Source organism: Microplitis demolitor, chromosome 5 (genome assembly GCF_026212275.2).
Source record: "Microplitis demolitor isolate Queensland-Clemson2020A chromosome 5, iyMicDemo2.1a, whole genome shotgun sequence".
In the NCBI taxonomy this organism is placed as follows: Eukaryota; Metazoa; Arthropoda; class Insecta; order Hymenoptera; family Braconidae; genus Microplitis; species Microplitis demolitor.
This window is the reverse complement of record NC_068549.1, coordinates 9,962,757-9,976,249: the sequence shown is the minus strand read 5'-3', so window position 1 is coordinate 9,976,249 and position 13,493 is coordinate 9,962,757. Positions and strand designations below refer to the sequence as shown.

Here is a 13,493-nt window from a genome sequence, read left to right as displayed (position 1 = left end):
TGTGTGTGTGTGTGTGTAAACTCTTTGTAATTTTTGAACTAATGAATCGATTTGGACGGTTGAGGTGGCAATCGAAAGAGCTTGTTGCCCATTAACTTTCCTGAAAATTTCAGATTATTTGATCGAATAGACTCGAAAATATTTGCGAATTACGAAAAAAAAAAAATTTTTTTTTTAGTTTTTTATTGGTTTCTCAAAAACGACTTATACGATCGACTTCAAAATCTAATCAGCTCTATTACTCAATAAAACGCGTCGATTGCCACCTCAAACATCAAAATCGGATAATTCGTTCGAGAGTTATCGCAGGAGAAAGAAATGGTGAAAAACGGTTTTTTCTAAATATTTTCGAAACGACTGACGCGATCAATTTCAAATTTTAATCAGCTCTAGAATTCAATAGAACGCACCGATTGCTACGTCAACTATCAAAATCGATTGATTAGTTCAAAAGATATCGGCGTTGAAAAGTTAAAAAAATAACATTTTATGTTATTTTTTCCGGATAAATCATAATATAACGTACTAAAATGTGCCTGATATCATACCAACTCATCTTTTTTATGGTTTCTTTTGATCATATAATGTCATCGAACTTGGTTTTTAGTTTAAATCATATTATCAACAAAAAAATCGATAAAACGTAGTTTTTAATATTTTTATCGGATGTTTCATATTTTATTGTTTCTTACATGAGTCAAAACTTATTTAAATCTTGATTTTGATCCCTGACATTGATTTCTGCCTCAATACACTTATTTTACTGAACATAATCAGGAACTAAATTTTAAAAACCGCTTCATTGATGATTTTCGATTCTTAAATTTTCAAACTTCAGCATAACAGGTAGCTTGTTAGAGCTTGAAAAGATCGTAAAAAAACAATTGCATGTGATAGCATTTTCGAGCTCGAAGAGCTCGAAAATATATCTACACTAATGTTTTCGAGCTCTTTGAGGTCGAAAACAGCGGGAAGTTTTGGGGCTGGCCCGCAGGGTCAACCGACGCCCAGATTTTTCTTACTCAGCTTTGACGTTTTTCAATTTTGTAAATTCATATAAAATTAATCAACGTAGTCTTTTCGCTTTGTATAAAAGACTTAATGTTGATTGAAATTTTTAATTTCATTTTATAATGAAATTATCGTTGTCTAAGAAGTTTTATAAAATTTTTAACTTCCCACCAAGAAAATTTCAAATTTTCAAAAATTCGGGAAGTTATTGGTTTCAGTCCGATTTTCGAAAATCGAATTTCTAAGAGATCTTGACGTTTTGAGATTCTAGGAAGTTATCCTGACTAATTTCACGATGATGTCCGAGTGTATGTATGTATGTATGTACGTACGTACGTACGTATGTATGTATGTAAATATCTGTAACTTTTAAACGGATGAACCGATTTTGATTCTCAAGGTGTCATTCGACGCGGCTTGTCAATATCTAAAAGCTGAAAAAATTGAGTTCGATCGGCAAGGCTCGTTCAGAGATATTCCAAAGATAAACTTTTTTCAAAAATGTTTCTTTTGGATCTTTTTATGTGCTTGATGAATTGATTCCAAAATCAACTGGGCTTTGAAGCTTCATAAGCTGCGTCGAATGCCACCCCAAACATCAAAATTGGTTAATTCGTTCAAGAGAAACCGTTGTCGAAAGAATTAAAAAAAAAAAAAAAATTTTTAGTATTCTCGAAATTTTTCAAAAACGACTCAATAAATCAATTTCAAAATCTGATCAGTTGTAGAACTCAATAAAACGCGTCGATTGCCATCTAACCGTCTTAATCGGTTTATTTGTTCGGGAGATATCGTTTGAGAAAAAATCGTGAAAAACGTTTTTTTCTCGAAAACAAAAGGATACAAAAGTATTTTCGAGCTCGAAGAGCTCGAAATATGCGGGAAGTTTTGGGGCTGGCCCGCAGGGTCAACCAACAGACCGATTTTTTTTTCATGAAAATCTTTAGTTAGTAACTTATTTTGAGATAAAAAGAACCCCATTAAAAAAAAAAAAATTTCTTTTCCTGAAAATTTTTGAACGATCATATACTTGCTCCATGTTTTTTTTTTTTTTTTTTTTCAAATTTAGTTTAGTTAATTGCAAAGTTTGGCAAAATTAAATTTGAAAATAATTATTTTTTATTGAAATATTTTCCCTACACTCTTTATATAAATCAGCGGCATTTAACTTCCAAATTTAATATATAAAATTATTACCATTTGCTGCTTCTTATCTATCGCGCTTAGTTTTTACTTTCTATTACCTATAGAGTACAGATCCAATCTCTGTAGAATATTGAAAATTAATTCATCCAAATGCCTTGGGAAAGCTGATTGGTAGACCGGCATTTATCCCTAGAAAAGGATCAGTGACAAAATTTAACATTGGGATAATGGTTGACCCAACCTCCCTATTCTAGTAACCTTGAGGTATTACAGCTACGAGAATCTATCTTTTTTTTTAAGCAGAGTCAGCAGGGTAGAGAAAAAAAGACTAGAACTCTCTAAAAGCGTATGAGAATTGGTTCGTAGTCTTAAAACAGTATACAATATAGTTTGGTTGAAATAAACTAAAGTTTTGAAAACTTATTGTTGTATATTTTCTTTGTTTTTTAATTTTACACGCGTGTCATCAAGGTCAATGTTATGTCAAACTTCCGTTAACTCTATATAGATACAGAAATCTATTTCTTGTTACGTTCCCCTCAATATTTTACCGTCTCACCACTACTTTTTTTAACAACAAAAGATTTTAAGAGATGAAACTCGGCTGTCATTGGTTATAAAATTGTTAATCACCGCCCATTTATAATTGTACTGTTATAATAGGTACCCCTAAAAGTGTAATTTCAGATAGAATTTACTGTAATTATTTTTTCAGTTATGAATTTGGTGTCGTTTTAGAAAATAGTACGTCATATCCGAATTTAGATAAATAATAGAACATGTTGTTTGCTAGTTTCTTTTTATTATTAATAAAAAAAAATTGTATTTGATTCATCACAAAAAATAAAAATAGCTATCTCGACAATTTTTTTGTTATTTCAATGTTTTTAATTTTTTGCTTACTAAAAAATATAAAAATAAAATAGTTTAGCAAGACTTTATTTATCAATGATATGAAATATGGGTTATAAACGATAACATGTAGATTGTCAGTCACATGAGCAATTAATAAACATCTAATGATGAATAGTCATATTACCAATTATACGTAATATACATATGATTCAATCTTTTTTTATGATTTAAAAAAGATTATTTTTTTTGTAATTACCCCATAAATTATAAATCCTCAACAGTACAAAAAAATTTTTGACTTTTTGTTAAGCTTAAAGCAACAATTTGCTATCATCTAACCAATTTTTAACTTAAATTCAACAAAAAAGAAACAATTTTTCTTTGTGCCGTTTGGGAAGTAAACAATTTTTTTACAACTTAAACTTTAGTTTTATAATTAGAATAATATTTTTTGATTGTTTTCTCGGTTAAAGCGTCTCTCTAAAATTTTGTAATAGTTTTATAATGATTAGTGTAATATCATGTATTATTTATTTATAACTAATTACATTAATTAATATTATGGAAACAAATTAGAATTAAAAAAAAAAACCATTGGAAAATTTTCTTGTCGTTTGGGATTATTAAAAAAAAAGGGGGAGGAAAAGATAGTCAGGAGTAGGCACACGTGATGCGATAGCGGGTAATATGAACACTTAATATGAAATTCGATTATCGTTTTGACAAATGCTAAACCTCAGTAAATATACATAACGTAAACAGTGTTGTGATTCATATTCTGTAGATAGAGTTCCAGGAAATATTTTTTATTGGTGTAATATAAATACATGACTGAGATTTTTTTTTTAATAATAATAGAGACTAACCATTGAGGTGCATATTATACTTACTTTTTATTCTCAGGCCATCTTACTCTTAAATTATAGTATAGTGTAATACTTATAGTTTGTAGTAGTTCAGTAGACAAACAATATAAATAAAACGTAGCATAGTTGCATTTCCCTCAGTGCCAGTTTGACAGTTGTCGTCAACACATCTTAAGTTGTTTAATAAATTTTTTACTGAGGTAAATTCTACTTATAAAAATAATTATTTTTTATCACTTACTTTTAACAGTCATAAAAAGTCGATATTTATTTAAAAATAGTTATGTATATCTATATTATTAAGTGCGCAGTTTACAAAATTATCGATACACCTTTTTTTTATTATTATTAATTTATAAATAAAATTAAATAATCAATTATAAATTATACATCGCTTTGTGACGTGTTATTAGTAATCTTTAATTGATATAATAATGGAAAATTTTTTTAAATTAAAAATAATACACTACAATAAATAACCTTTCGCTGTAACAAATGACAATGAAGTTGGATGAGTCATCGCGTAACAAAGAAACTTTGATCTTGATATGAATTTATTTTTTCAATAAATATCGATTATTAAATCCTAAAAGTTATTCAATTATTTTTCCTTTCAGGTTTTATATTTTTTTTATTTACAATTTGATTCCTGTTAAATAATCAGTCATGAAGACTGTTTTATTTATGCTAATGGTACTTATTGGTACCATACAGGCTATTTCAGTTTACGATCTTGTTAAAGAAGAATGGAATACTTTCAAGGTACAGTTTGATGATTTTAAAAATATTTCATCATTATTAATATTATTATTATTATTATTATTATTATTATTATTATTATTATTATTATTATTATTATTATTATTATTATTATTATTATTATTATTATTTGATTTAGATTCAACATAACAAGCAATATGAGAATGATATAGAAGAAGGTTTTAGAATGAAAATTTACATGGATAATAAACATAAAGTTGCTCAACACAATGCTAAATATGAGAAAGGCTTGGTCTCTTACAAACTTGCTCTTAACAAATTTGGAGATATGGTATATATATAATATAGTTAATTAAATTATCAATTATTAAGAAATAAATATAAATAATGTATTAAAAAGTATTTTATTTATTGATTTAGCTCCATCACGATTTTATTCGTGTGATGAATGGATTTAATAAAACTATAGATACAAATTTAAGATCTTCTTTACAACGTAGTGGAGGTCTAAGCCGTGGAGCAACATTTATTCCACCAGAACATGTTGAGTTTCCAAAATCCGTTGACTGGAGACATAAAGGGGCTGTTACGCCAGTAAAAGATCAAGGCCATTGTGGTTCATGTTGGGCATTCTCTACAGTAATAAATAGAATTCTATTTTGAATAATCTAATGTATTAATTTTTATCGAATCATTAACAATTTTTTATTTTCTGTTGACAGACAGGTGCTTTAGAAGGACAACATTATAGAAAGTCTGGCGTTCTCACATCATTAAGTGAACAAAATTTGATTGATTGTTCTGGAAAGTATGGTAATAATGGTTGTAACGGTGGTTTAATGGATCAAGCATTCCAGTATATAAAAGATAATAAAGGAATTGACACTGAAAAAACTTATCCGTATGAGGCAGAAGATGACAAATGTCGTTATAATCCACGAAACAACGGAGCTGATGACGTTGGATACGTTGATATTCCTCAAGGTGATGAAGAAAGTTTAAAAAAAGCTGTTGCAACAATAGGACCAGTTTCTGTCGCTATTGATGCTTCCCAACGATCTTTCCAATTTTATTCTGAAGGTACTATATTTAGTTTTGATTATCTTCTTTTATTATTTATTAAATTAAAATGTTTTCTTTAATTTGTACAGGTGTCTATGATGAGGAGGAATGTTCTAGTGACCAATTAGACCATGGTGTTCTAGTTGTCGGTTATGGTACTGATGAAAATGGAATAGACTACTGGCTTGTTAAAAACAGCTGGGGAGAAAAATGGGGTGAGAAAGGATACATTAAGATGTCTCGTAATAAAAACAACCAATGTGGAATTGCATCCTCAGCTAGTTACCCTCTTGTCTAGTGTAATCATTTTTATATTTTTAATTAATCCATTGAAAGATTATGAGATAACTCTCACAATAACTTAAATAGAAACACTAAAAACTATGTTTCTATTATCCATGACGATTATTATATACAATTTTAATTTTTAAAGTATATTTTACTTTGTAATTAATTTTTTTAAAATATCATGAATTTATGATTATATAAAGTTAAAAATAAAAGTTTTTCTAAAGAACTTTTCGTTATTGAAATTTTAAAATTAAAAACTTAAACATAATGTATTCCCATAAATATAAAATAAATTTTTTTTTTTTTTAATTTAATTCGTTTGATCATTTAAAGTTCAGCCTGTAAAATATAAGATACTGCTAGGACATTTCTGTACTACGGCAGTAAATTATGCCCTTGTATGTCATGGTTTCCAAGCTAGTAAATGGTTATTCTAATTCAATAAACTTTTTTGGTGGCTATCTAAAAAATTTCAAAGAAACAATTCAAGTAGAAATGCAAGATAAAGCAAAAATTTGAAACTAGAAAGTAAAAATAAAAATATATATATTTGCAAGATTTTTTTTTTATCTTTATTATTCTTTTTTATTTTTTTCCCACCGTGATACTGCCACTGAATTGTGTTTTTAATATGTAAATTGCGGAAAACGTTAATAAATTAATATATATCTTATATTATAGTTTTTGGGAAAAAATTATAATTCATAAAAATGAATGAGTGTGGATGCAGCTGACAATTGGCAATTTAAAAAATTTTAGAATAAAAAAATGAAATGTAAATAAAATAAAAATTTATAAATGCGTACTTAAAGATGTGAAAAATCAATACGCGCATTATTTTCAATTCCATTATTATAATAAATTAATTAATGAATCTTATTTTAAAGAATTAAATACACATGACTAAAATCGTATAATATCTGCTTTTCTATATTAATACAATTAAATTAAATTACAATAAGTACTCGTTTGTATTTGATGGAGGAGAAGAAATTCCTAAAAATGGCACTTACATGATCAAAACAAATATAGTTCCAGTCCAATAAATACGGATGGTAGTCGATGGAGGAAAAATTTTCTGATAAAATGCACTTATGAAATTCCCCTTCTCCTTTAAAAAAGTAAACTATAACGATGCGCTATTACATCACATGAACAATGCACATATACATGTACACATACACACATACAAATATGAAGCTTCGATTGGGAGCTACGTCACTGTATAATTTGTAGTGTGGTTAACAATTGAGGGGAAATCTGTACTTATTGGATCAGCACTTATTGGACTTTGATTATAATATATCTTGCGTAAATACTTTTATTATAACTAGTCATTAAATAATCTAATTAGACACTAGAAGTACGTTTTTGCTGTTTTATTGTTAGTTTAAGTGATATCAATTGATAGTGTTGCAGTAAGTATTAGAAAATTTATATTTTTATACTAATTTTGAGGTTAAATGGAAAATTGTTTGAAATTATATATATATATATATATATATATATATATATTTTTTTTTCTAATAATCATGTAAATATTAATAATTTTAGAATGTAAAAAAAAATGGAGAAGCCTACCGTTAATAAATTATCCGAAAGTGATGATAAAAAAAAAGAATTGAAAAGAAAGTGCAAAAATTTTTCCATAAAAGAAAAGTTAGAAATAATAGACCGTTTAGAAAGTGAACCTTTGAATAATATTTTAAAAGAAATAAATGTTAATGCTAGTACTGTAAGAAAATGGAAAAAAAATCGTAAGGAACTTGAAGACAGTTTAATAGAACATATAGTTCAGCGTAAACGTCGACGTCAAGCATTAAATGCTGAAGTTGATGAAGCACTTTACATTTGGTTATGTGAATCAAGAAGAACAGGTGATTTTGTAACGGGAACAATGTTAAAGCAACGAGCTCTTGATTTACATGAAAAAATGAATTGCAAAACAAAGTTTAGTGCTAGCGACGGTTGGTTACGAAACTGGAAGAACAGATATAACATAAAACTACAGACGACTAATAAGGAAAAATTATTAAGAGATCAAGAAGCTGCTGAAGAATTTATAACCAAATTTCGAAATGACGTGCAATCTGAAGGACTATCAAGAAAACAAGTTTTTAATCTTGTTGATACTCCATTAAATTATAAATCACTTCCTATGATGATGTTCAGCAGGGAAGAAGAATCTGAATTAAGTAGTTTAAAAACAAACGTTGATCGCTTGACAGTTACGGTTTGTTGTAATGCTGATGGTACATTTAAATTACCATTAGTTATAATTGGTAATACTAAGAACCCTAAAGCTTTAGATGGAATTCCTAAAAATCATTTACCTGTATACTATAGGCATCAAACAAAAGCGTCAATGGATACTGAGATATTTGAAGAATGGTTCAAAAATGAATTTGTACCAAAAGTAACTAGATATTTAACAAAAGAAAATTTGCCTTTGAGAGCTGTCCTTCTGGTCAATGATTGCAGAGCTCATCTGCATTTAAAAGTAAATAGTATGGAAACTGTTATCTTTCCATCAAATGTTATGGCATTAATACAACCTCTAGGTCAAGGTATTCTTGAAGCAGTTAAACGGCGATATAAATATATTTTAACTCTAGCATTAGTGAGTAAAAAACAAGACAACGTTGAATTACCTACTCTGTTAACAGACGTTACGATTAAAGAGGCAATTTATTGGGTGAATGAAGCTTGGGAAGCAGTGAAACAAGAATCAATATACAAGTGCTGGAAAAAAATATGGCCTGTTGAGTGTAAAATTGAAAATTTACCAAATTCTTTTGAATTTGTTAGTTCAGACACTATAAATAGTCACGATTTTATTTTCTCAGCTGAAGAAGATATGATTGATGAAGAATTAACCTATGGAGATGTATTGAGAGTTTTACAAAAAATTGACGTTTACAAAAATATAAGATTACAGTCTGTTAAGGATTGGATTGAACAGAATGATGGAGAAGGTAATGATTTATTTCAGGAAAATAAAAGGGATTGGGGTACTTTTCTCTATCACTTTCTTTTCAAGTAGACGAATAGTACTATTCTTGTTACGCTTGCACATATCCCTGATTAAAAGAAACAATTCAAATCGATTTGATATTTCAAATAGTTGTAAATACTTGTGAATCAACAAATAATAGTTGAATTTCTGCTTCATAAAGAGACTTGAAACAATTCAAAACGATTCAATTTTTCGAATTGTTACGAATACTTTTGAAATTATACTTTTTAACGATTCGCAAAATCAAAATTTTCTTGCACCAAGTAATTAATTATCGTGAATCAAAATTTTTTATCCTCAAGTCAACATGTTTTGATACTTAGTAGAAAAATTTTTATTTGTTTCAAGAAGAAAGATGTGTTACTTTTTTGTGGCAATATTGCATTTTCTTGTTTGAAGAAATTAAAAATTTCTCGGAACTAGAATTATTCGCCCCATAAAAAAAATTCATTAAAAAACTATAAAAAATATATCTAACATATGTATAAAAAGTGTAATTTAATACCTAACTACCCAGTGAACACGGCAACGTCAGTCTAGTCAACAAGTTCAAAAACACACAAAATAGATATAAAGCTCTTAGAAATATGAGCGATAGCTTACTAGATTCGGAATGACGTCTAGAAAAATCTATCTTCAGGATTTATTAGTACATAAAACATTGCAATTGTTATTAACAAATTAAGAAAAAAAAATCCGTCTATCAGTTGATCCTGCGGGCCAGCCCCAAAACATCCCACAGCTTTCAAGCTCCTTGAGTATGAACTTCTGTATGCCTTTCTTTTCGAAAAAAAAACGTTTTTTACCATTTCTGTCTTCAACGATATTTCCCGGACGAATTAACCGATTGAGGTGGCAATCAACGCGTTTTATTGAGTGCTAGAACGATTTAGATTTAGAAATCGATCGATCGAGCCATTTCTGACAAATTTAGAAAAAACTGACAAAAAAATTTTTTTTTCGTGTATTTCTTCTATATCTTAAAGTCCATTTAATCGATCGATGAGAAATTTCCAGAAAAGTTGACGGCCAACAAACTCTTTCGATCGCCACCTCAACCATCTCAATCGGTCAAATCTGGGTGAAACCAATAACTTACCGAATTTTTGAAAATTAACTTAATGTTTTTTTAAATCGTTTAAAATCGATTCGAATCGGTTTTTTTTTAATTCCAAAATCTTTTCAAATCTCCCCACGATTCAAAAATTAAATTATTATTTGTCGATTCAAAAAGATTCAATACGATTAAATTTTTCGAATCTTTTTGAATCGACAAACAATAATTTTATTTCTGCATCGCGGGAAGATTTGAAGCGATTCAATACAATTAGATTGTTCGCATCTTTTTTAGTGCAATCTAATTGTTGGTGTAGATTCAATGTAAATTTAAAAGTACTAGTATATAGTAACATGTGTTTTTCAATAAATAATTTTTTTAAATCTTTTTTTTCTTTTTTATCTAAAGATTTCGAAAAATCTCTTAAGGATCAAGGAATCATTAACCTTTCAAAAAACCAGAGCGAAGAAATAAATGAGAATGATAAGAATTTGGATAGCACTAATGAAAGAGCAGAATTTGTTAAAGATAATTCAGTATCTGGACCAGAAGCATTAAATGCCATTGAAAAAGTTATCAAATTTTCAAATAATTTTAAATTATCTCTTGACACAATTGTTAGCTTACATAAAATAAAAACTGAAATTATGTCTTTGGTGGTAAATTCAAAGTAATTAACTCTTGATAAATTTAAAAATATCATTAATATGATTTTACTTAATAAAAATAATTTATTTATAAAGTTAAGTCAAAGATTATTATAAGTTAATTCGTTTAATCTGTAAATTATGATACTGACAGCTTACAATTTTAAAATTTTTAGATTATTAAATTCATTATTGAGAAAATGATTTTAAAATTCACTTGAACAAATTTTTAAAAGTTCTCTACATGTATTTTCCAAAGTTATTTTTTATTAGTTTGAATTTTTAAATTTAAAAATAAATAAATTGTCCGCTTAGTGCACTGTCATCAAAGTTGAGACTACTCAAAACTATTAATAAATACGCTGAATTAATTATATTTTTATAATTATTTATTACTTTTTTTTTTTTTGTACTTTTCTCAAAGCTTATTGAAGAGCATCTATTATATTTTATTCGATTTTGTAAATTGCAGATATGCGTTATCAATAAATAAATTTAAATTTACTGCAGTATATTAGAAATTAAATAAATATAATTTATAGAATTGAAAAGAGATCAAATTACTATTATATTAATTATTACATATAATAAATATGTGAAATTAGTCTTTTTCCATATCGCACTTAAGACAAAATTTGTTAGTGGCAGTAGTTTAGGTAGGGACAAATTCTGCCAAAAAATCAAAACAAAATTCATAACCTATAACTGTCATTAATTGTGTACATTGATTTTGCAAAAAATATACATCTTTATTAATAAAATATTTATTTTTCGTGAAACGCCGAAAAAGCATTGTCGCGAATGCAATAACGTGACAATTATGATTTTATTTATTTTTTTTTTGTCTCCAAATATTTTAAATGAATATATTAATTTCACAGTAAAAACTTAATTAAGTATAGATGTATATTTGGTAAACAGTTATTAAAATTTTATGAATAAATATTAGCTCAACTATTTTTCAATCAACTCTGTTTTATTACCGATTGTATGTGACAATGTGACCAACGACAAGGCAAACATCTCATCAGCTATACCGTGGTACTTTTATCAATTTCTTCTTGACATGATATTTGACCCAGAACATCTTTCGATAAATTCATTTTATTCTTCAATTAAAATAATATTTAATAAACATCTGTAAATTTTTTTTTAAGCTATTGCATAGCTTCTATCGCGGGCCTTGAGCGCGGGGACCGAATCCAGAAATTCCGTAACGAAAAAACCTCACGCTCACGTTTCAATGATAAATATTCCTGAATAACCAACAGCTACTGTAAGATAATAAAACCCACATGTATTGTAAAATAACAAAAATATTTTAAACAATATTAACTTGTTATTTATTTAATAAAAGAAAAATTTGTTTTCTTATCGGTCACCACGCTCAAAAAGTGTAACTTGAATTAATATCAAAGGAAAATAAATACTGCATAAATAAAATAAATAAATAATTATAATTGCATAAGTTGATACAAAATGCTATGCAATAGCTTTACCGCGGCAGTCCCCGAGTGCCACACGTCTTTTTTTTTTTTTTAATTTGGTTTATTTTATGGTGATAGGTGGCAGGTCGGTTTTTCCCTAATAGTAGTATTACATGTACGGTACATGATGTACCATAACACAATAACGAACAAACGATGAACAAACGATTGGAGCATTGAAAAATTAAAAAAGTGTGAAAATCAAAATTGATGGGGGCCAGCTTCAGCAAGCCCAATACTGGCTAATAATTCTTGAGCGGTAGCATAGAGTCGGTAAAAAAAAAATGTCTCAAAATAAAAATGTATATGACTACTTTCATACAAATGTAAAAATATAAAAATAAAAAGTTGTAAAAAAAAAATTCAATAATTAAAAATATATGTATATTAATAAAATGTAAAATTATAAATATGTATTGTAAAATAAGTGAATAACAAAAAATCCCTATAAAAAATGTCTCTATATTTGAAAATCACTAATAAAAATATGGTCACTATTTAAAAATTAGTAAATAATTTTAGTGTCTATATAAAAATATGAATTATTAAAAAAAACTAAATTAAAAAGTCAATAAAAAATAATTACTATAAAAAAAAATATATCTCTATATAAATTAATTTATAAAATTTAATTTCAACAAATAGAAACATAAATAATTAAAAAAAAATAAAATTAAAAAAGTATAAAATCATTTCAATCTATTTAAAATATACTCTATAATTAAATAAATGAATAAAAAACGGAAGTAATTCCAAATATCACTAAAAAAAATTACTATAAAAATAAAAAATCCTACAAACCAACATTTGCATAACCAAACACGTATATACAAAAACTATGTAAAAATAAACATCTCTAAAAATAATATGTCTATAAATAATCGACTGTTTTTGAATATCTCTAAAAAAAATAATATCTATAATAAAATATCTGAATAAAATATAACCTACAAATAGAAGAATTTCACCATGTGCTCATAATAGTGACTAAGTTTATGTTATAAAATATAAGTATTAATAATAATGATAAAACAACAATAATAATAATAAAAATTATAGTTATTATTATGGAAAAATATTAAGGAAAACAATAAATAAATAAATAATTGTAAACTTATAATAAGAGTGCTTTGGAGTAATCAGATTTTGATTTTTCACATTTACTCCAAGTCTGACTATTGACTTTTTAATTTAGTTTTTTTTAATAATTCATATTTTTATATAGACACTAAAATTATTTACTAATTTTTAAATAGTGACCATATTTTTATTAGTGATTTTCAAATATAGAGACATTTTTTATAGGGATTTTTTGTTATTCACTTATTTTACAAT

At 26.9% G+C, this 13,493-nt stretch overlaps 2 protein-coding genes across 3 annotated transcripts; both read left to right on the top strand.

Annotated features, from left to right (window-relative positions):
- Nucleotides 1-3,741: 3,741 nt before the first annotated feature.
- Nucleotides 3,742-6,167, top strand: LOC103568734 (cathepsin L). The gene is made up of 6 exons (XM_014443016.2): nt 3,742-4,078; nt 4,496-4,640; nt 4,777-4,929; nt 5,019-5,237; nt 5,321-5,678; nt 5,750-6,167. The coding sequence occupies exons 2-6, from the start codon at nt 4,545-4,547 to the stop codon at nt 5,956-5,958; spliced, it is 1,035 nt and encodes a 344-aa protein (XP_014298502.1). The 5' UTR covers nt 3,742-4,078; nt 4,496-4,544; the 3' UTR covers nt 5,959-6,167.
- A 738-nt stretch (nt 6,168-6,905) lies between these two features.
- On the top strand, nt 6,906-12,176 carry LOC103568746 (jerky protein homolog-like). 2 transcript variants are annotated; one of them, XM_008545706.2, is made up of 4 exons: nt 6,906-7,369; nt 7,506-8,719; nt 8,798-8,926; nt 10,433-12,176. In XM_008545706.2, exons 2-4 carry the CDS (start codon nt 7,519-7,521, stop codon nt 10,696-10,698), a joined length of 1,596 nt encoding a protein of 531 aa, XP_008543928.2. In that variant the 5' UTR covers nt 6,906-7,369; nt 7,506-7,518; the 3' UTR covers nt 10,699-12,176. The 2 variants fall into 2 exon arrangements, with proteins under 2 accessions (XP_008543928.2, XP_053594972.1); XM_053738997.1 differs by having other exon boundaries at nt 6,907-7,369; nt 7,506-8,926.
- Nucleotides 12,177-13,493: the final 1,317 nt, after the last annotated feature.